The 20,627-nt window shown below is 47.6% G+C and overlaps 1 protein-coding gene across 1 annotated transcript in view; it reads right to left on the minus strand.

Annotated features, from left to right (window-relative positions):
* Nucleotides 1-652: 652 nt before the first annotated feature.
* Nucleotides 653-20,627, minus strand: part of LOC122383834 — a gene marked incomplete at its 3' end in the record, with an annotated part of 232,149 nt that continues 212,174 nt past the window's right edge. The window contains exon 6 of the mRNA XM_043370633.1: nucleotides 653-739. Coding sequence (XP_043226568.1) covers nucleotides 653-739 — 87 coding nt within the window. The remainder of the gene's footprint in view (nucleotides 740-20,627) is intronic.

The raw sequence follows: 20,627 nt of genomic DNA on the forward strand, positions 1-20,627 counted from the left end.
TCTGTACGGAAATCGTGTGCGGACCGCATCCATGTTGTGTGGACACATATCGCTGATAATTGGCGTAATTATACTCAGTCCCGACTCGGAAGTCACAGTTATGCAAGTCGCGCGTGACCTCCCTCGAGCTAAATTTAATCAAGTCGAAATCGGCTAGCAATCGATATCCGAAGTTGTTTTCGCAGGGACGAAGTACCAAAGTACGACGTGTTGAGCTGTGAGCGGAGAACGCAGACGGAATGGATGCGGACATGGGCCGTCGCCCGTCTTCGAGTTTCCAATTGGAAATTTAAGATTGAATTTCTACTCTTTCAAGACAAATTAAATAAATATTATTTCCTTGGCATGGCACCATCTTGTGATGCTAGGCAATGGCCATATTTTCTTTTTGTAACAACTGATAACGGATGTGCGTGAGCTCTCCGTTTGCTGTCCGGATGCGTTGACATTCCTGACGGACTCCGGGCGGAGACCGCATGCGCCCATAGGGCTCACTGTGTTAAATTCCGTACGGACCGCAAGCGCTCCGCATAGTGGACGGCGGCCTTTACTATGGCGGGCTTCCCCCACTTCACCTAAATTGGCTGCACCAACCATAGATCTCTGTATATAACGCATGGCAAAAGACTGCGAGGGTGAAACTATACCTTACCTTTTCTTGCGACTGATCAATCCGTCTCAACAGTTCTCTTTTCTTCTGATAATTGGCCCTGTCCTCTGGATCCAGCTCTGCTACCATCTGAAAAAAAATGATCAAACACGCAGGATGAGAATAAATTGGCAGGCTACAACGATCGTGAATCGGTCGTTCTTTGTTATAATACCTGATAGTCCAGCAAGCATACAATATGCTGGAAGGTACTTTTTCTCTATGAACGCAAGAAAATCCACAAAAATGAAAAATAGCATTCGCTTAAAATTGAAGTCTTCTCCAGATGACAAAGCTGGATGATTAGCACGGAGCAGTCTGTTAAGGTATTATACAACGGTTGCTACCAAAACTACCGCGATTTCGATGGCATTTTCAAGATTTAATTTAACCCGCCCCGGGCCGGTGCTCTGAGATTCCGCGCCGGGCCGGGGGGGGGGGGTGTCTAAACACCCACCCCCTTCTAACTCGGCTCCTGGGCCACGTAGCGACACGCGGTAAGCGGCAATCGAAAGAACGTCCAAAATAAGGACGAAAACACTTGGTCATTTTTGGGGTCAGGTCAAAGGTCAGGTCACCACAGGTCACCAAAGGTAAAATGTTGACTATTTCAACATTTTGGAAACTGCCAACGGCTATCTCGGGAACCGATAGAGCTACAGCGCCGCGGAAAAACGCATTCGATAGCCCTTTTAGACTTTTCTGAATAATGGTCTCAGATTTGACCTCAGGTCAACGGTTTAGCCTCCAGAGGGCAAAAACTACAAAAATAGCCGTCTTTACGAAAAGCGTTTTTTTTTCGGCAATAACTTTTGACTCAAAAGAGCCATGACATTACTTTTGCCAGCATCGTGTTCCTCTTGTCGAGACGCGTCGAATGAACTATAATTTGACCTTGAAAGGTCAACTTGAAAATTTGACATCAGGTCAAGGTCATGACCTGACCGGAAAAGGTCATGTTGCATATCAGTCGATCCGCAACGTCGAGCCAAACACATCCAAGGCGTTTTCAGCGCTCTAGCACGTCTCTATAAGAAGTTATTAGCAAAAAACTGTTAGATTCTGTTCGTGACCTAAGATGACCTCGGAGACATAACGAGGGGTCAGAGTTGCCATTTTCCGGTTTAGTGTGTCAATTTTACCTACATCTCGATGTTTGAGAGTGTCTAGAATAGCGTTCGTGCCAAACAGACGCTTTTCAATTTTCTCCCATTGACTTATAGTGGAGAGGCCGCAAAATTGACCTGACCTTAGGTCACTGATATCGAAATTACGAGATAAACATTTTATAGATAATGTTGCTCTAATCAATCGCTGTAAGTTTCAAGGCAATCGATCAACCCGTGTAGCAATGACGAGCATTCTTATTTTTTCTGAGGTGAGGTCACTTGGCGTGACCTGGTGACCTGACCTAAGGCGACCTGGGTCTGAAATTTTCACAACATGTGCGGAAAAGATGCCCGGAGCGCCGCCGTTTTTTAGATATCTGCGAAAAACCGCAGGGGGGATGTGTTCAAACACCCCCCGGCCCGGCGCGGGTTAAGACGAGCAGTGGAAGGGGGGATTTCGCCCACCCCTCCTATTTTTCGCCAATAACTCCCGCCGCAAGCACAACATTAATGTGAAATTTTGACTACCTGTCCAGAATTGAATTGCAGATCTTCTCGTTCAAGAGATAAGAACATCGGTTCACAGCTTTTCTAGTAATAGCGGTGTAAAGTCAAACATTCTGCCGCCGCGACGGCACGGCGCGCGGTGCGGCGGCCGGCGCCAGCCCTTACGCGCTGCATAAATTGTAGACTGTGCCGGGGCGGGACGGTTCCGTCTTTACATCGCGCTCCTTACCGCTGATTATATTCTATTCGCGTCAAATTTTGTGAGAAGACTAAGAAATGTACAGGCAATCTTATGGTTAAAGAATTTTGAAAATCAATTGGTAACAACTTGAGGTATGAGTGTGTAAACACAAAATTGTGATTGCCGCGTTTCCCGCGTCGGCCGATCCCACTGTCCCACCTTTGCATTAGTTCTGAGTTGAGATAGCCAAGTTGGCGGCCAGGTTCAGAAACCACTATAATCCTGGTCGCAATATCCTCAGTTTCGTGGTGTTAAAGAAATTCGTTCCCTTCATTTGAAAAGTGGGCCTTAGCTAAGGCCCTATCTCTTAACTAGTAACGGCCATTTGATGACGTCATTTGCATTTTGAACGCCTGTCACGCATGTGAAGTTTCACTTGATTTACGAATAAGCTAATCAGAGACACTTGTTATTGTATGAGCCGCGTCATATTTGAGAGCAAATACCTATATTTGCTGCCAAATTTCCCCCACATTGACATGAAGTAAATCCTTCATTACGTCACAGATCCGATCTAAATGACGTCACGATGAAATATAAAGGTCGCAATATCTCAAAAAGTATGCAATGAAAACGCGTAAAAACTTGCAGAATTCGTCACAATATCATGAGCAACAATTCCGAATCCTAAATGGTACTTTTTTCAAGGTGGGATAGTCCCTTTAAAGGGACTATCCCACCTTCTAAAATGTTATTAAAACCAGTTAAATTGTGCCCGACTTTATAGATTGGATGACCAGGAACACGGTTCTGGCATTTATTTTTCATTAAACATCTTAGGCTTCCCATATTCCAAACACAAACTTTCAAATATGTGACGTCACAGCCCAAAATTACCTCCTTCCCCAGGCCACCTTACTGTCATAAAGCTGATTCTTTTTACTCTGTAGGCACCACAACAAAGTTCAGACCAAGTTTTCAGCGATTTTTCAACGAACAACCCCATTTAAATCAGAATGACTGAACGAGGTGACGTCACACTAACGGTCGCTCCATGTTGAAGATAGGGCCTTGTGCAAGGCCCATTTTCAAATGAATGGAACGAATTTCTTCAACACCAAGAGGCCGCGGGGGTTGCAACCTAGATAGATAGTGGTTTCTGAACCTCGCCGCAAACTTGGCTATCTCAACTCAAACCCCATGTTAAAGGTGGGATAGTCCCTTTAAGCCGGCTACATCTTGTATGTACCTATGTATGTAGTTATGTATTGACAATTGAAACACTCTCCATATTAACCCGCGCCCGGCTGGGGGTCCTGGATTTCCACGCTCTGCTGGGGGGGGGGTGTTTGAACACCCCCCTTCTAACTCGGCTCCTGGGCCACGTAGCGATACGTGGAAGACGGCGCACACTGGGCCGATCGCCAGGTCTAGCACGACATGGGTAAAAAAATCGAACTTTGTGGATGTGCAATGAAACCTATACCAATTTGTTCAAAAATGATCATACTACATTGCTGTGGTCTTTGTTTTCCAACACAATTGCTATTTCATGGCGAAAACTCAGCTTAAACACGAACCTCGGAATCGTTTGGACCGAACTCGTCCCCCGCACTCTTCAACAACGTATCTTTGATCCACGAAAACAATCACAATTTAAGGAGGAATTCCACATTTATATACATCAAACGATAGCTCCGGGTCTCCAGAACACACATAACCACATGAAAATGGCGAACTCTTACTTGGTTATGATGTATTGGCACCGCAAAGATTTAAAGACGAAAATATAATTTCACATAATTGATGTCACACACAAATAGACTTTTAAAAAAAGTACCGCAGAGTACCGCTTCGAAAATCTCGCTACATGTCAATGATTCATTGCACTACAAGATCCAACAGTCATTTTTTGCGACTTTTTGCGACTTTGGATGTAGCAGCCAAACATCAACCCGCGCCGGACCGGTGCTCGGCGTCAAACGCGCCGGGCCGGGAGGTGTTGATTGAACACTACCCTTCTAACTCGGCTCTTGGGCCACATAGCGACACGTAGTAAATGGCATTCGAAAGAGCGCCCGAAATCCCAGATGAGGTAGTTAGTCATTTCTAGGTCAGGTCAAAGGTCACGTCACCAGAGGTCATCAAAGGTAAAATGTTGCATATATCAACATTTCTTGAAAACCGGCCCTTACCTCGGGGACCAATAGAGCTACATCGTCACGGAAAAGTGCATTCAATTGCTCTTTTAGCGGTCTTTCTGAAAAAGCCCTCAGATTTGGCTTAACCCTCGCCCCTAGTGGTGTTTTTCCAGCCGCGAACGTATAGAAGGGGTCCGTTGGACCCCCCCCCCCCGCCGTTTCGCCCCTGATCGAGCTAGAGCTTCACGGAAAAGACGAGCGTGTTGCCCGTGACAAGAGGAAGCTGATGATACCCAATTGTAAGGTCCTAGGTCATCGGTTGACCTTCCAGGTCAGGTCAATGACCCAAAAGTCGGGAAAATCGGGATCTGCTAGAACGTCGTAAAGGGTGGCTGCTATGGGTTTTTTGGGTGCTGATCACGAATATAATGTCATTTACGATCATAGATGATGTCTTCATACATTTAGGCCAGGTCGGGTCAGGTCAGGTCAGGTCAACCAGTAAGGGTTTTGCCGGGTATTTGCAGTAGGTAGGTGGCAACCGCCTCTGACAACTTTGTAACATGTTACGAAGGCACCAAAGCTACATAGTAAATGTTCAAATGGTTGCTAGATTCGAAGTCAGCTCCAAAAACTAGCCTAGAAACATGTAAAACTCGAAAAAGTGAACCAAGATCATCAAAGGTCAGTGACCTTACCTGACCTTCTGGTGACCTTGACACCCATCCTAATGCATGGGAGCAACATAATATCCCATGTTTGAACGCTTTAACCCACGAGCCGCTGGGGGGGGGCATAAAGTTGCCCCCCCTTTACGTTTTGTGAAAAATCTCCGAAACCTGATGAGCTACGAACGTGAAACTTGGCATAGCTTCAAATGAATACCTAGGCAATGTTTGAGGAAAGTTTGGTGGTTGTGGCACCTAAGATGACGTCACAGTGACGTCATAAAGTTTTGTCGTTTTCCGATATGCACCGTTTCTGATGACGCTGAGCATGAAACTCGACTGTAAATGAACTAGACAGCACCTGCTGTCATCCTAAAACATCTTACTACACTTCCATCTAGTTTCTGACCAATAATCGGCCCTTTATATTCGGTCCAATATATATGATGTATCGTGAGGAATATGAGAGTCGCAAATCTATAATTTCACTTATGACGTCACTGTGACGTCATTTCAAATGGGATCGACACCAAATTTGGACACAACCTCGGCTAGGTATTCAGAAAGATGTGTGCAAAGTTTCGCTTCTCTATCTCTTCGCGTTGCGACGATATCGTCGCAGAAGTAAAGGGGGGGGCAACTTTATGCCCCCCCCCCAGCGGCCGGCGGGTGGCGCGGAGGCCCAGCGGCCGCCGGGTTAAACCAAGAAAAGACTGCAAACCCGCGGCTAATGCGAGCCGACATACGCTGAATCGCGACTCCGGCCAAACATGGTCTCGAAAGAAGGTCACAGGTCAAAGATCATTCAGGTCAGGGTCATGAAATTTTCAGGTTAGCTGTAAAAGTAGTTATCGCGAGGGTACTGAAAGTTTTGTTGCGATCGGCCGCTTTTTACGCGAATTACTCGCGAAAAACCAAGGGTTCCGTTCGAAGATTCAGGCCCTGTCGCGCTAAAATGGCATATCGGCCCACTGTGCGGCGTTCGAAAGAGCGCCAAAAATAATGACGAAATCACTTCAGTCACTTTTTTGGTCAGGTCAAAGGTCAGGTCACCAGAGGTCATTGAAGGCAAAATTTCGCCGATTTTCAGGTCGAATGTCGACAATTTCCAGGAAGCCAACGCATAACTCGGGAACCAACAGAGCTAAAGCGCCGCGGAAAAGCGCATTCGATAGCCCTATTAACGCCCTTTCTGAGTAATTCTCTCAGATTTGACCTAACTGTAGTTTGTATTTACATCAAGTCCTAATATTTACCCATTTCTCCTCCTAGCTCCACTCCCGATTTTCCCCTCTGTCATTTTTCCCTTATCTTAATTGCACACTACCAATAGCGTAGGATACCTCCATCATTGCTACCATGCCCGTTTGCAAGGAGTAGGTAGTAGGTACCTCCAGCATTGCAGTTACACACCCCTCTGATCATCAAAGATCACATGATTACTTACAATCGCTCCCAATAACCAGCACAAAAGTCACATGCCGACACATTATGCCAACAACGAACTGCCAAATGTCAAGAGAACAAAAAGGCATGTGGGAGAGGACATGTACACTGTTCAGGCATACACCAATCTAGTTGGAGCCCTTCGGACCCGACTGCTACGTCTCAACTGTGCTTCACACGATGCAGTTGTAGCAGTTGCTTCCCTTGTTTCCTCACCACCATCCTGAGGAGCGTCACCGCTGCTCCCCGCAGCGGACTCTGTTGTCTGCCTGGGTACAGCCACCTGAACCACCAAAGGAGACTCGTCTACTGCCCGGCCGACTTGTTGCCCAGGCCTGCAGTTCGCCACTGACGCTGCCGTTGTATAGCGACGCCGGACATCCCGAATATGCCACGGGACGTCATTGACTTCCACGACTTGGTCGGATACCAAACGTGTTACGACTCCGCTTAATGACGTTTCTGAGCATCGGGTGCCACGACGTCTGATCCACACCGCATCTCCCACAGCATACGGTGCTGGTGGTGAATTCTGTGCGGCTTCTTCAGATGTAACTGGCCGTATCTGCGCTGACTTCACATAGTCTCTGACTGTGTAGCGATACACAGCTTCAGCTGGACTCCTCACTTGTCGCTGTTCCTCATCCCGCGGTGACACGTTATATAGGTGTACAGCTTCAGCAATGGAGCATTCCTTGCGTGCAGCGATCACCTTGACCGTCCGGTGGGAACGCTCCACAATTCCGTTTCCCTTTGGGCTCATAGACCGCCCTGAACCTCAGTTTCACATTCCACCGCGCAGCGAATAACGCGAACTCTCGGCTACGAAAAGCAGTACCATTATCGAGCAGCAGCTCCAGGGGCGCCCCCCTTTCAAAGAACACCTCCTCCAGGTGCTCAATCACAGCGTTCGAGTCCAGCCGGCGCAGCTGCTTCCATATACTGAAGCGTGAAGGACCGCAATCCGTGATTGTCAAGTAGTGCCTTTTCCGATGATGTGTCACATCCAGAGCCAGTCGATCCCACGTGTTCGACACTGCCAGAGAACCGTGCCGCCACTTCACAGGAGCCGGGTCGATGGAGTTACAGACGTCGCACTGCCTCACGACGGATTGCACCTGAGTTCGAGTCACGCTCCTTGAAAGTTCTCTACGAGCAAAGTGCAGCGTTTTACGAACCCCTGGGTGGCCGGCCTGCTCGTGCACGCACTCGATGGCTGACTGCACCTGCTCAACTTCTGTTCCGTCCCGAGCAGCAGCACCAGTCAAAACTCCGCACAATCGGGTGCCGTCTGCTGAACCATCACAGCTCACCGCATCATCTACGGCAGTTTCGTCACGTACCCAGTCCTTTGGAACGCGGGTGAGGTCGTCCGCGCGGTTCTCTGCTGACGGAACAAGCCGGACGGACAAAGACAGCTGAAACTCCGAGACAAGTTGTCGTATCAAATCCACCCGCCGGCGGATGAGCATCTCACCATGAGCTTTGGTACGCAGACGAGCTCGTCCGCTGAGTGCGTCGCTGATCCATTTGTGCACAGTCGCAGAATCAGTTTGAAGGGCAATGCTCTTCATTCCCCAGGCAATTGCCAGATTCACACCACGGAGAGCAGCCTCTAGCTCAGCCATGTTGATGTGGGTGGATGTGTCTGTTCTAAACCAGCAAGCATCTTCTACCACCGCACCTTCTGGTGATTCCACCACGACACCCGTCGCGATGGAACTGGCGTCCACCCAGACCGTTGCCTCGTTTCCGGTCACACGCCACGGTCCTCTGGCCGGATCCTCTCTTGTCACCCGGTCCATCACAGACCTCAGTTGCTCCCTGAGAGTAGAGTCTTCTGTGACATCATCCCAGCCACGTGTGAGGGCATTTACTCGTCGTTTCAGCCATGCCACAGCTGGCCGTAACCATCCGCACACTGGAAGGTGTGCAACCAGCTGACCACACCATGCGAAGACCGACCGCCTAGTCAGCTGATCAGGAGGTGGTTCCACTGGGTTGTCGCGTCGCCATCGCAATTCCCCGTCGGCCGACACGGCCACCCGTAAACCGAGCAGACGAGCCCCATCATCATCACCCACTCGCTCAGGCGCCTTGCACGCTAGCCCGAACCTCTTGAAGTGTTCCACCACCTCCGGTGCGCTGAGGACATCTTCATTCACCAGCAGATCGTCTGCGTACGGAAGGACTGCTTCCGCCACCCTGGGGTCCTGATCCAGAACGGCACGGATCACTGCTGTCAGGATTTGAGGCGCGCTGCTGTTTCCGAAGCCCAGCCGTGTAAGGGCATACAGCTTTCCATGGACCATCACAGTCTGGAAAGGCCAAAACTGTTCTTCAACATGGAGCTGAAGATAAGCCTTCTTCAAGTCCACAACAGCCACCTTCCGACCGTGACGTCGCCACTTGCGTAACTGATCGGCACAGACTTGCGCATCTGCTGTGCGTGAGTCCAAGTGTGTGTTCAGCTCCCTATAGTCCAATACAGGACGGATCTTGCCCTTGTTTGGCTGTGGTCTGCCATAAGCGGTATCAAGCCACGCGGCGGACCGAACTTCTCACTGTCATATGGGATCAGCCACTGGTTGTCAATCCACGTCGTCAATTCTTCATCAAATTGCTGGCGATCTTCTTCAGGCACCTTGTATTGCGCTACAGAGTTTTTCAACTGATCTGGTCCAGCTCCATCTGCCCATTTCCAAGCCACTGTCCAGACACGCTCTTGCGGATCGAATTTCGCACTGAAGTCTGGAGCGTCCACTTGGAGTGCAGGTCCGTCTGCAGTCGCAGACTTCGTGCTGAGGTCTGCAGCACTCACTTGGGGTGCTGGTCCGCATGCAGTCCCACAGAACCGGACCTCAGTTGGGCGAATCACCGTAATGCCTCCGAGTGCAGCAATTCCAGCCATGCCGATGAGATGATCATGTCTGCTCCCATCGGCCGCTCACTTACTACCAACACTTCAACATCAGCATGCTGTCCAGACGGCGTCTGCACTGCCACAGTCCCCTTTCCGCTGCACGTGAACGGGTCACCACTAATCGTCGTTACTGTGACACGCTCTGGACGCCACTGAGTACACACTGGTGAGTAGACTATATTGTCGGTGCAGCCGGTATCGATAAGAACTCGGCACTGTCGACCATTGACCTGGAGCTCCATCACAGGCAAAACGCCGTCTATTGATACCTTGGAGAGGACGGCGGCGCTGACGCGTCTTCTCCGTTTCCGTTTCCCCGCTGTGGGCACGTAAAGGAAATGTGTCAAACTACGCCACATATCCAACAGCGTCGTAGTCGATAGCCTTGTGCACCACGTTCCGCTGGCTGATCGTCCTGCTTTGCCTGCTCCCCGACTGATGGAGGAGCTCTGACTGGCGCGTTGCCCATCACTGACTGGCGCGTTGCCTGTCTCGGCGGTGGTAGCCTGCGTGCCGTCTTGTCTGGTGCTGGACGGGCTCGTGCTGCAACAGCGGCCACCACCACTCGCTCATCGCTGAGCACTGCCCGAGAGCGAGCCAACACATCCGCCAAGCTCAGGTCTTCAGCCTTGGACCCAGCTCGGATCGTTTGCCGGGTGGAGTCAGGTAGGCCATTGATGAATGCACAGGCGAGTGCTCTCTCTGGAATTCCGCCAAACAGCCTCGCCAGCCGCCGTAAGTCCGCGAGGTACACGTCTACTGATTCGCCCAGCTTTAACTGACGCTGACTGAACGCTTCGTAGGCCGCGTACTGATCCATGGCGAAAGCAGAGAATAATGCGGAGCGTACATGCTCCAATGACTTCCGTTTTTCCACAGGCAGCTGAGCCCACACGGCAAAGGCGCCGCCAGTGAGACGGAGTGGCAGCACGGACATGATTGGCACAGAATTGAGCTCACACAGCATCTCTGTGCGAGTGAACCACTCCACAACATCCTCCGTTCCATCGTACTCTGCGATTAGTCTTGCATCGAAATTGCGCACAGCATTGAAACTTTCACCATTATTTTCACCTTCAGCTGTAACGCCGTGCCGATCGTACATTTTGTGCCGAAATAGCTTGTAGTTTGTATTTACATCAAGTCCTAATATTTACCCATTTCTCCTCCTAGCTCCACTCCCGATTTTCCCCTCTGTCATTTTTCCCTTATCTTGCACACTACCAATAGCGTAGGATACCTCCATCATTGCTACCATGCCCGTTTGCAAGGAGTAGGTAGTAGGTACCTCCAGCATTGCAGTTACACTAACGCCAACGGTTTTGCCTGCAGGGGGCAAAAACTGCAAAAATAGCCGATTTTTTTGGAAAGTTTTTCTGCAATAATTTTTGACCCAAGCCTTGTACGAGCTTACTTTTACCGGCATTGTGTTCCTCTCGACAAGATGCATCGATTGAACTATAAGTTGACCTTGAAAGGTCAACTTGAAAATTTGACCTTAGGTCAAGGTCATGACCTTAGGTCAAGGTCATGACCTGACCGGAAAAGGTCATGTTGCATATCAGTCGATCCGTATCGTCGAGCTGAACACATCTAAGGCGTTTTCACCGCTCTAGCATGCCTCTATCAAAAGTTATTTGCGGAAAACTGTTAGACACCATTCGTGACCTGACTCTGAGATGACCTCAGGGGCATAAATAGGGGTCACGGACACCATTTTCATGTTCAGTGTGTTTAAACCACTTGTAATTCAGTGTTTGGGAGTGTTTATAATGTCTTTAGTCCAAAAGATGCGCATTTCAATTTTCTCCCATTGACTTATAATGGGGAGGTCGCAAAATTGACCTGACCTTAGGTCACCGATATCAAAATTCTGAGATATACATTTTATAGATACTGTTACCCTTATCAATCGCTGAAAGTTTCAACGCGATCGGTCACTCGGTGTAGCAATGGCAGACATTGAAACGTTTTATGAGGTGAGGTCACTTCAAGTGACCTGGTGACCTGACCTTGAATGACCTTGGTCTGAAATTTTCACAACATGTGTAGAATTGATGTATAATATGGTGTACTAAAAACGGCGGCGCTCCGCGCCGCCGTTTTTGAGATATTCGCGAAAAACCACAAGAGGGGTGTTCAAACACCCCCCCCCCCCAGCAGGGCGCGGGTTAAAATGGTTATTCTGAGTGTCGCGTCTGAGTTAAAAGGGGAAAACGAGTTAAATGCACCCAAATCACAGCACTCAGTAAACATATCGAATCATTCACTCATCCCTAAAAACGTAAAAAAAAAACACTCGGAAACAGAGCGCTTAAAACTTCCCATAGACAGGCTCCTGAAATCATGGGGCAGGCGATTATATAATTGAGCGATGCTATAGAGCAGACGGCGCCCCCCTGCTTCGGTCCTCACGCGTGGGAGAGCTAGATCAGTGTCCCGCCTTGTCGAGCGTGACTGTGAGCGCAGGGAAGAGTTGGTCAGGATTTGAGAGGATATAGTCTCCGGCTCTCCAGTGCAGCGTATTTTGTGAAGGAAATTGAGTGAGTGGATTTCGAACAGCTGACGGGCGGTGGGCCAACCAAGTTCCTCTCGCACGTCCGATATGTGATCAAATTTTATTCGGCCAGACACAACGCCCAGCGCAAAATTGATAACTTTTTGGAGACGTTGTATGTTTTTGTTCGAACCGTTTCCGTACACCGAGAGACAATGTCGGACGTGCGAGAGGACCAAGGCGCTGACCACAGTAGGCAGGAGATCACTAGGGATGTGGTGACGCACGTGGGACAGCCCGATGAGAATACCGTTGCATTTTTGGACGAGGGCCGATACGTGAGAGTCCCAGGTGGGGTGCTTGTCGAAAATCACGCCAAGGTTCCTCACCGCAGGGCCCTCACGGATCGTGTCCTCACGGAACCGAATCGAGATGGGATCCAAGCCACGGTAGTTTTGACGAGAGCCAAACATGATGAGTTCAGTTTTGTTAGTGTTAACTCTCAAACCGTTGGTATGAAACCAGGCGCAAATGAGTCCAAAATTTGTCCCAAAGTTGCAATGAGATGAGATGTCTGTCTTTTTTACCAGACACTAAGATTTGAGTATCGTCAGCGTACTGCACCACGTGCGCCCCAGGGGAGGTCATTGGCAAATATTTAGAACAGGAGCGGGCCGAGTGAGGATCCTTGGAACACGCCGATAGGATTGAGTAGAAGATCGGAGAGGACTCGGTTTCCTCGCCCGTCAGCTGTGCATACTGATTGGGTATGGCCACGGAGGTAAGAAGAAAACCAGGTCGGATCGAAAGAATAGGTTTGAAGTTTGGACAGAAGCTTTGTGTGGTCGATCACGTCAAAGCATTTTGAGAGATCGAGGAGGCAGAGGAGAGTGAGTTCCTGTCGGTCGGTGGCAGAGAGGATGTGATGGGATACGGTGGCGAGCGCGGTTTCTGTGGAGAGACAAGAGCGGAAACCGTGCTGGGATGAGGAAAAAAAGATGGTTGCCAGACATGTAGGTGTACAGTGGATCTAGTAAGGATCTCCAGACGCAACTAGATGGCGTTGAGCCTTAGTCGAGTCCATGTGATATTCAAGGAGAGGTCACTACCGAGCTGGGCCCGATGGGGAGATGGGCGGGGGGAGGCGGGTGGCGAGGTCACGGTGCGGGTGACCTGTCAAACAACCCCGGCGCGGTGGGGCACTGCCGCAGGCAAATGGCGCACTCCAGCGTTGTTCCATATCGCGGTGGTGGGCCGGTCTGGCCGGGCGGCCGGTTGGGGCATTTCACGTCAACTCAAACACCGAAATCCGTCATCCCCTTCGATTTTTCTGAAAATTTGTAGGCAGACTGGGCATGGTTCAAAACTGAGTTACGTATAATATTTTCGAAATTTGATAACGTATCGCTGAGATATAGATCATCGAATATAGCCAAAAGTGCCACACATCAATTTTTTAAATGTCTATAACTCTGGTTCCTTTTCTGGTATCAAAACGATATTAACCCGCGCCCTGCTGGGGGGGGGGGGGTGTTTGAACACCCCCCCCCCTTGTGGTTTTTGCTACACCTTATCATACATCAATTCTACACATGTTGTGAAAATTTCAGACCAAGGTCATTCAAGGTCAGGTCACCAGGTCACTTGAAGTGACCTCACCTCATAAAAAGTTTCAATGTCTGTCATAGCTACACCGAGTGACCGATCGCTTTGAAACTTTCAGCGATTGCTAAGAGCAATAGCATGTACAAAATGTATATCTCAGAATTTTGATATCGATGACCTAAGGTCAGGTCAATTTTGCGACCTCCCCATTATAAGTCAATGGGAGAAAATTGAAAAGTATAGCGAGGCTTGAAATGATTTCACGCATGTCAAAGTGTTTTTATTTTAGGCAAAATAAATATCTAAAACAGTAAAACAAGCTTTCGGCATTACGCCATCATCAAGTTTGAATAAATTAACATGTTTTTGATTTTCAAAAGCTAGAGCACAATCATATTGTTCCAGGCATCCTCATAGCAGCTCACTTTTTTAAACGTATTGCAATACGTTGCAAATAGTGTGGTACATTGCAAATGGCAAGTAAATAATGTACAACAATGTATCATTACGTACGCTACAACATGACATGCACACAATATATCATAGGTACAACAAGGTCAATAAATCTCATCTCAACATCAGCCGCATACATCATCAATACCCGGTTGCAGTAAACATTGACATTATAATCACACTGTAAACCAAATTGACAAGTCTTGTGTAATATAAGCAATCATCTCTTGGTATGTTTACCAACTGATACTTTTTAAACAAGCCGTTGTCTGGTGCATTGCTTGTCAGGTGACAACTACGAGTCAATAGTTACTATGCACACCAACTTCTCAGTATCCAGACCAACTCTACATTTGTTTCAACGTTTGTTTCTTAACCAGTTTTGGAAACTTGTTGCCGCATGGTTATTTAACCGGCGCCTTACTTGTACTGGTCAGCTGGTCAGCATACACATGGTCAGCTGCGCCCATGACGTCAGACTCGGCGGACCAATCAGCGGTCGCCGCCAACCGTTAGCGGGCCCCGGCGCGGCGGTTTCGAACCAGCAGTTGTCGCGCCGTCGCGCGGCCGCCGTGCAGCCTGGAGCAGCGACGAGCGCTGTTCCAGCATTTGTGCAGTAAAAAGTGAAATCTGTGAACTGTGGTGTTCGTGCTGTGAGTGAGGCCCCCTCTGGCCTGCGGGACGCACTAATCGTGCCTATACCCGCGGTCAAGACGCCTCCCTTCCCCTGCGCGCGCAATGTAAGTGGACCAGACCTGTGCATGCTAGTGATGTCAATTACGGAAAATCAGAATACCGATACCAAGCCAAATACCAACCAAAACCACGGGAAAATACCGAAACCAAACCAACTTGGGAAACTGAGGGAAATACCAACTTTTTACCGATTTATTAGCCTCTTATACATTAGTGAGGGCTTATGATACCAACAAAATACCAAACACATTACGATTGAAATACCAAATACCAAGTTGGTATCGGTTTGGTATCGGTATACCAAAAAGTTGGTATCCGATTGACATCTCTAGTGCATGCACATGTGAGCAGATGTTTTGCGGTCGGTGTACTTTATATATAAATACATTTATTTGCCTTTAATTCAACTCTTTGTATTTTTAACTTAACTGATGGACATATATGGGCTGTAAAAGCTAATCTGGTTGGCGATCATGATTTATTCGAATTATCTGCGTGATCGTGCAACTGCCATTATTGTTATGCTTAATGTTCAGGAAATATTCGTCATACGGGCATGTTATACTTCTGGCTTGATGCGGTGCACAAAACCATGTTCTTCCACATACGCAACAGTTCTTGCTTCAAAGACTTATATGCTGACGGTGGTGCACGATAGGTATACCTACTGGGGATACCTACCTCATGCATTTACCACATCCATTCGGAAATATGCACTCGGAATTGTCTCCAGTCAATAGTATTAAAGAGACCCTCCCACCTTCAAAAAAGTTAATGAATTGGCATGAAAGTGATGTCGCTCGGTTCAGAAAGAGCAAAAACGAATATCTACCAAATTTCATCGAAAAATATTCACCGGTTTTCAAGATATTAGACTTTTACTTTTGTTTACTTTTTGGGATCTCCGCTGTTCCTAGCGACTTTATTTGAAAGTGCGGCATTTGTTGCGCGCAAAGCAGCATATACCACCGCGTGCTACAAAACGTTTTAGTCTAACATTAAACGGACGTTCTAAAGCCTGATGACGTCATCAGATTCCCGTAATGGTTAAGAGATAGGGACCACGCTGGTCCCACCCTGCAAGTAAAGGGAATACATTTCTTGAACACCATAAAGCTGCGGGGGTTGCGACCAGGATAAATGGTGGTTTCTGAGCCTGGCCGCAAACTTGGCTATCTGAACTCAAAACTAATGTTAAGGTGAATTCTTAGGTGTTGTTTTTATCCGCTGGGACTGAGAGCGTGAGATGATGTTTTTCTTACTCCAGCGTAGATGGGTAGCCATTCGGCTTCCACGGTTGACAGTGATGACATCAGTCATCTTTTGCAAGCTCGTTAAAGATTTGGGCTGTACGGGGACTCGAACCCGGACTCGAAGGCCCGGGGTTCGAGTCCCCGTACAGCCCAAATCTTTAACGAGCTTGCAAAAGATGACTGATGTCATCACTGTCAACCGTGGAAGCCGAATGGCTACCCATCTACGCTGGAGTACGAAAAACATCATCTCACGCTCTCAGTCCCAGCGGATAAAAACAACACCTAAGAATTCGCATAAAACTTGGCAGAAAGCTCGTTAAAGTACTTGGTCTGTATAGCTCAGAGGTAGAGCTTTGGAGCGCTAATCCAAAGGCCCGGGGTTCGAGTCCCCGTACAGCCCAAATCTTTAACGAGCTTGCAAAAGATGACTGATGTCATCACTGTCAACCGTGGAAGCCGAATGGCTACCCATCTACGCTGGAGTACGAAAAACATCATCTCACATAATGTTAAGGTGGGAGGGTCCCTTTAATTACGTGACCGTAATAAATACTAATGATTCCAGAAACTTCCGAATGGATGTGATGTATGCACCCATCAGTATTTCGTTTCTTGTCAGCGCAAGCCTTTGAGCATGAGCAATAACTGATGCCAGTCATGGTTTTGTGCACCACCTCCAGCCAAAAAATAACCTGTCCGTATAGAAAATATTTCCTGAATCAGTATCGTGGCAATTGAAAACGAACGCGAATCGTAAGTTCTTAAGGTTATCAAGTATCAACGCAAACAAAGCGATTGTAAGGAAGAGCAAGTTCGAACAGAGTGTTAGTACACTTACTTGTTGACAATTTGTAAGCTAGCAATGCCCAGTCAAAGGCTAGGCTAGTTCATCAACAAACCAGGGATTGGTGAACCGACAAGGAAACGACTATGCCTATCCAGAAGTTGGTAGGTCCACAAGGCCCAGACTAGTACTCAACAAGGTGACGCCTATGCGAATTGGAACCAAACTTGTAGACAAACTGTTAGTTTGTTGGCCAACAAGCCTGGGGTTGGTAAAATCGACAAGGTATCGACAAGGTGACGCCTATAGCGAATTGGAACCAAACTTGTAGACAAACTGTTAGTTTGGTGGCCAACAAGCCTGGGGTTGGTGAATCGACAAGGTATCGACAAGGTGACGCCTATGCGAATTGGAACCAAACTTGTAACAAGGAACCAACTTGTAGATTTGGTTTACAGTGCATATTGAAAAAACATTGCCGCTGTTCTTAGCGATAGGAAATAATATCACCAAAGTCAATTTGTTCGGAATCACACTTTCGGATCTTCGCACACTGCTGAGTCATGTTCTTACTAACAATTTCGTGCGCTTCGGATCTAAAATATTCAAGCAAACGTCAGGCATCGCGATGGGAAACAGGATAGCCCCTCCCGTGGCGATCACCTTTATGCATATACTAGAGACTGGATTTATGTCGAGCTTGGAATTTGCCCCTGTCCTTTACTTACGCTACATTGACGATATTGTCGGGGTCTGGACACATGGGATTGATCGCCTGAACCATTTTTTCAACTGTATTAATGCTTACAACCGATCCATAAGCTTCACAATGGAGTCTACCTTCAGCACCGGTCAACTTCCTTTCTTAGATACCCTCATAACAGTATACCCCACCGGTGAGTACACCACGGAATTATACTTTAAACCGATGGCAGCCCCGATCATTCTCCACTTTACGTCCGCCCACCCCATGAGCACCAAGAAGGCCGTTCTCAATTCCCAGATCAAGCGAGCGATGAGGGTGTCATCTGACGACCGAACGAGGGATCGCAGCGTAAAGCGGGTAAAACTTCTGTTTGAGCAGAACGGGTACCCACCAGCCATGTTAGACACGAGCATAAAGAATAACCTTCGCAAGCGTAGTGAACGTAAAACTCGGCGCAACAAAGAAAACGAGATATTCATGCGGCTTCCCTATTTAGACGAAAACGTCGTTAGAAGAGTCAATGGTGTTTTGAGAAGATCTAAAACTAATATCAAAGTAGCCTGGATTAGTGGTCCCACAATAGGAAACAAACTTATCTCTTCCGCCTTCTCTAAACCGCCCTGCCCAGCCGGGACTAAGCACTGTCACACCTGTGAGAATGGGCTGAAGGGTAAGTGTACTAAGAAAAACATAGTCTATAAAATTACCTGTAGCCTCTGTGAAAGAAACGGACGAACTGAATTTTATATCGGAGAAAGCACCCGCCCTGTACGTTATCGATTCAACGAGCACCTAAGTGACGCTCGCCTGAGAAAACCAGACACCCCACTAGGTGAACATATTGCTGATTCGCACTTTAACGCAAGTAGCACTGAAATCAACTCCGCCTTTACTATTGATATAATCGGTTGGGGACGGGATTCTGCTGAACTAAAAATCACTGAATCCATCAAAATTAGAGACCTAAGGCCCACATTAAACATGATGAAAAGCTCATGGCCCCTCGCTCGTAAACCATAGGTCATAACACACACACACACACACACACACACACACACACACACACACACACACACTTCTCTCTCATTCACTCACCCCTCACTCACTCACACACTCACTCTCTCACTCACTCACTCTCTCACAAACTTATACACTCACTCACTTATCTCTACCCTTTGTTTCACATGTTTACTCTACCACGCACACGCACACGTACACATGCACCGAACTGACTTGCCCGACTCACGACTGGTTGACTGGAATCGAGCTAAGAACAGCGGCAATGTTTTTCAATATGATTATAATGTCAATGTTTACTGCAACCGGGTGTTGATGATGTATGCGGCTGATGTTGAGATGAGATTTATTGACCTTGTTGTACCTATGATAAATTGTGTGCATGTCATGTTGTAGCGTACGTAATGATACATTGTTGTACATTATTTACTTGCCATGTGCAATGTACCACACTATTTGCAACGTATTGCAATACGTTTAAAAAAGTGAGCTGCTATGAGGATGCCTGGAACAATATGATTGTGCTCTAGCTTTTGAAAATCAAAAACATGTTAATTTATTCAAACTTGATGATGGCGAAATGCCAAAAGCTTGTTTTACTGTTTTAGATATTTATTTTGCCTAAAATAAAAACACTTTGACATGCGTGAGATCATTTCAAGCCTCGCTATATTAACCCGCGCCCTGCTGGGGGTCCTGGATTTCCACGCCCTGCTGGGGGGGGGGGGTGTTTGAACACCCCCCCCTTCTAACTCGGCTCCTGGGCCACGTAGCGATACGCGGAAGGCGGCGTTCGAAAGAGCGTCAAAAATAATGAGGAAATCACTTCGGTCAATTTTTTGGTCAGGTCAAAGGTCAGGTCACCAGAGGTCATTGAAGGCAAAATTTCGCCGATTTCCAGGTCGAATGTCGACAATTTCCAAGAAGCCAACGCATAACTCGGGAACCAATAGAGCTACAGCGCCGCGGAAAAGCGCATTCGATAGCCCTATTAACGCCCTTTCTGAGTAATGTTCTCAGATTTGACCTAACGTCAACGGTTTTGCCTGCAGGGGGCAAAAACTGCAAAAATAGCCGATTTTTTCGGAAACAGTTTTTCTGCAATAACTTTTGACCCAAGCCTTGTACGAGCTTACTTTTACCGGCATCGTGTTTCTCTCGTCAAGACGCATCGAATGAACTATAACTTGACCTTGAAAGGTCAACTTGAAAATTTGACCTCAGGTCAAGGTCATGACCTGACCGGAAAGGGTCATGTTGCATATCAGTCGATCCGTATCGTCGAGCTGAACACATCTAAGGCGTTTTCATCGCTCTAGCGTGCCTCTATCAAAAGTTATTTGCGAAAAACTGTTAGATACCATTCGTGACCTAAGATGACCTCAGGGCATAAACAGGGGTCACGGACACCATTTTCATGTTCAGTGTGTCTAAACCACTTGTAATTCAGTGTTTGGGAGTGTTTATAATATCTTTCGTCCAAAAGAGGCGCATTTCAATTTTCTCCCATAGACTTATAATGGGGAGGTCGCAAAATTGACCTGACCTTAGGTCATCGATATCAAAATTCTGAGATATACATTTTGTACATGCTATTGCTCTTAGCAATCGCTGAAAGTTTCAAAGCGATCGGTCACTCGGTGTAGCTATGACAGACATTGAAACTTTTTATGAGGTGAGGTCACTTCGAGTGACCTGGTGACCTGACCTTGAATGACCTTGGTCTGAAATTTTCACAACATGTGTAGAATTGATGTATGATAAGGTGTACCAAAAACGGCGGCGCTCCGCGCCGCCGTTTTTGAGATATTCGCGAAAAACCACAAGGGGGGTGTTCAAACACCCCCCCCCAGCAGGGCGCGGGTTAATAATAATCATGTCATCCATTCTCGCCCACATAAAAAATTGAAAAGCGTCTGTTTTGGACAAAAGACATTATAAACACTCCCAAACACCGAATTACAAGTGTTTTAGACACACTGAACATGA

This window comes from Amphibalanus amphitrite, unplaced genomic scaffold (assembly GCF_019059575.1).
Source record: "Amphibalanus amphitrite isolate SeventyFive unplaced genomic scaffold, NRLGWU_Aamphi_draft 000013F_arrow, whole genome shotgun sequence".
In the NCBI taxonomy this organism is placed as follows: Eukaryota; Metazoa; Arthropoda; class Thecostraca; order Balanomorpha; family Balanidae; genus Amphibalanus; species Amphibalanus amphitrite.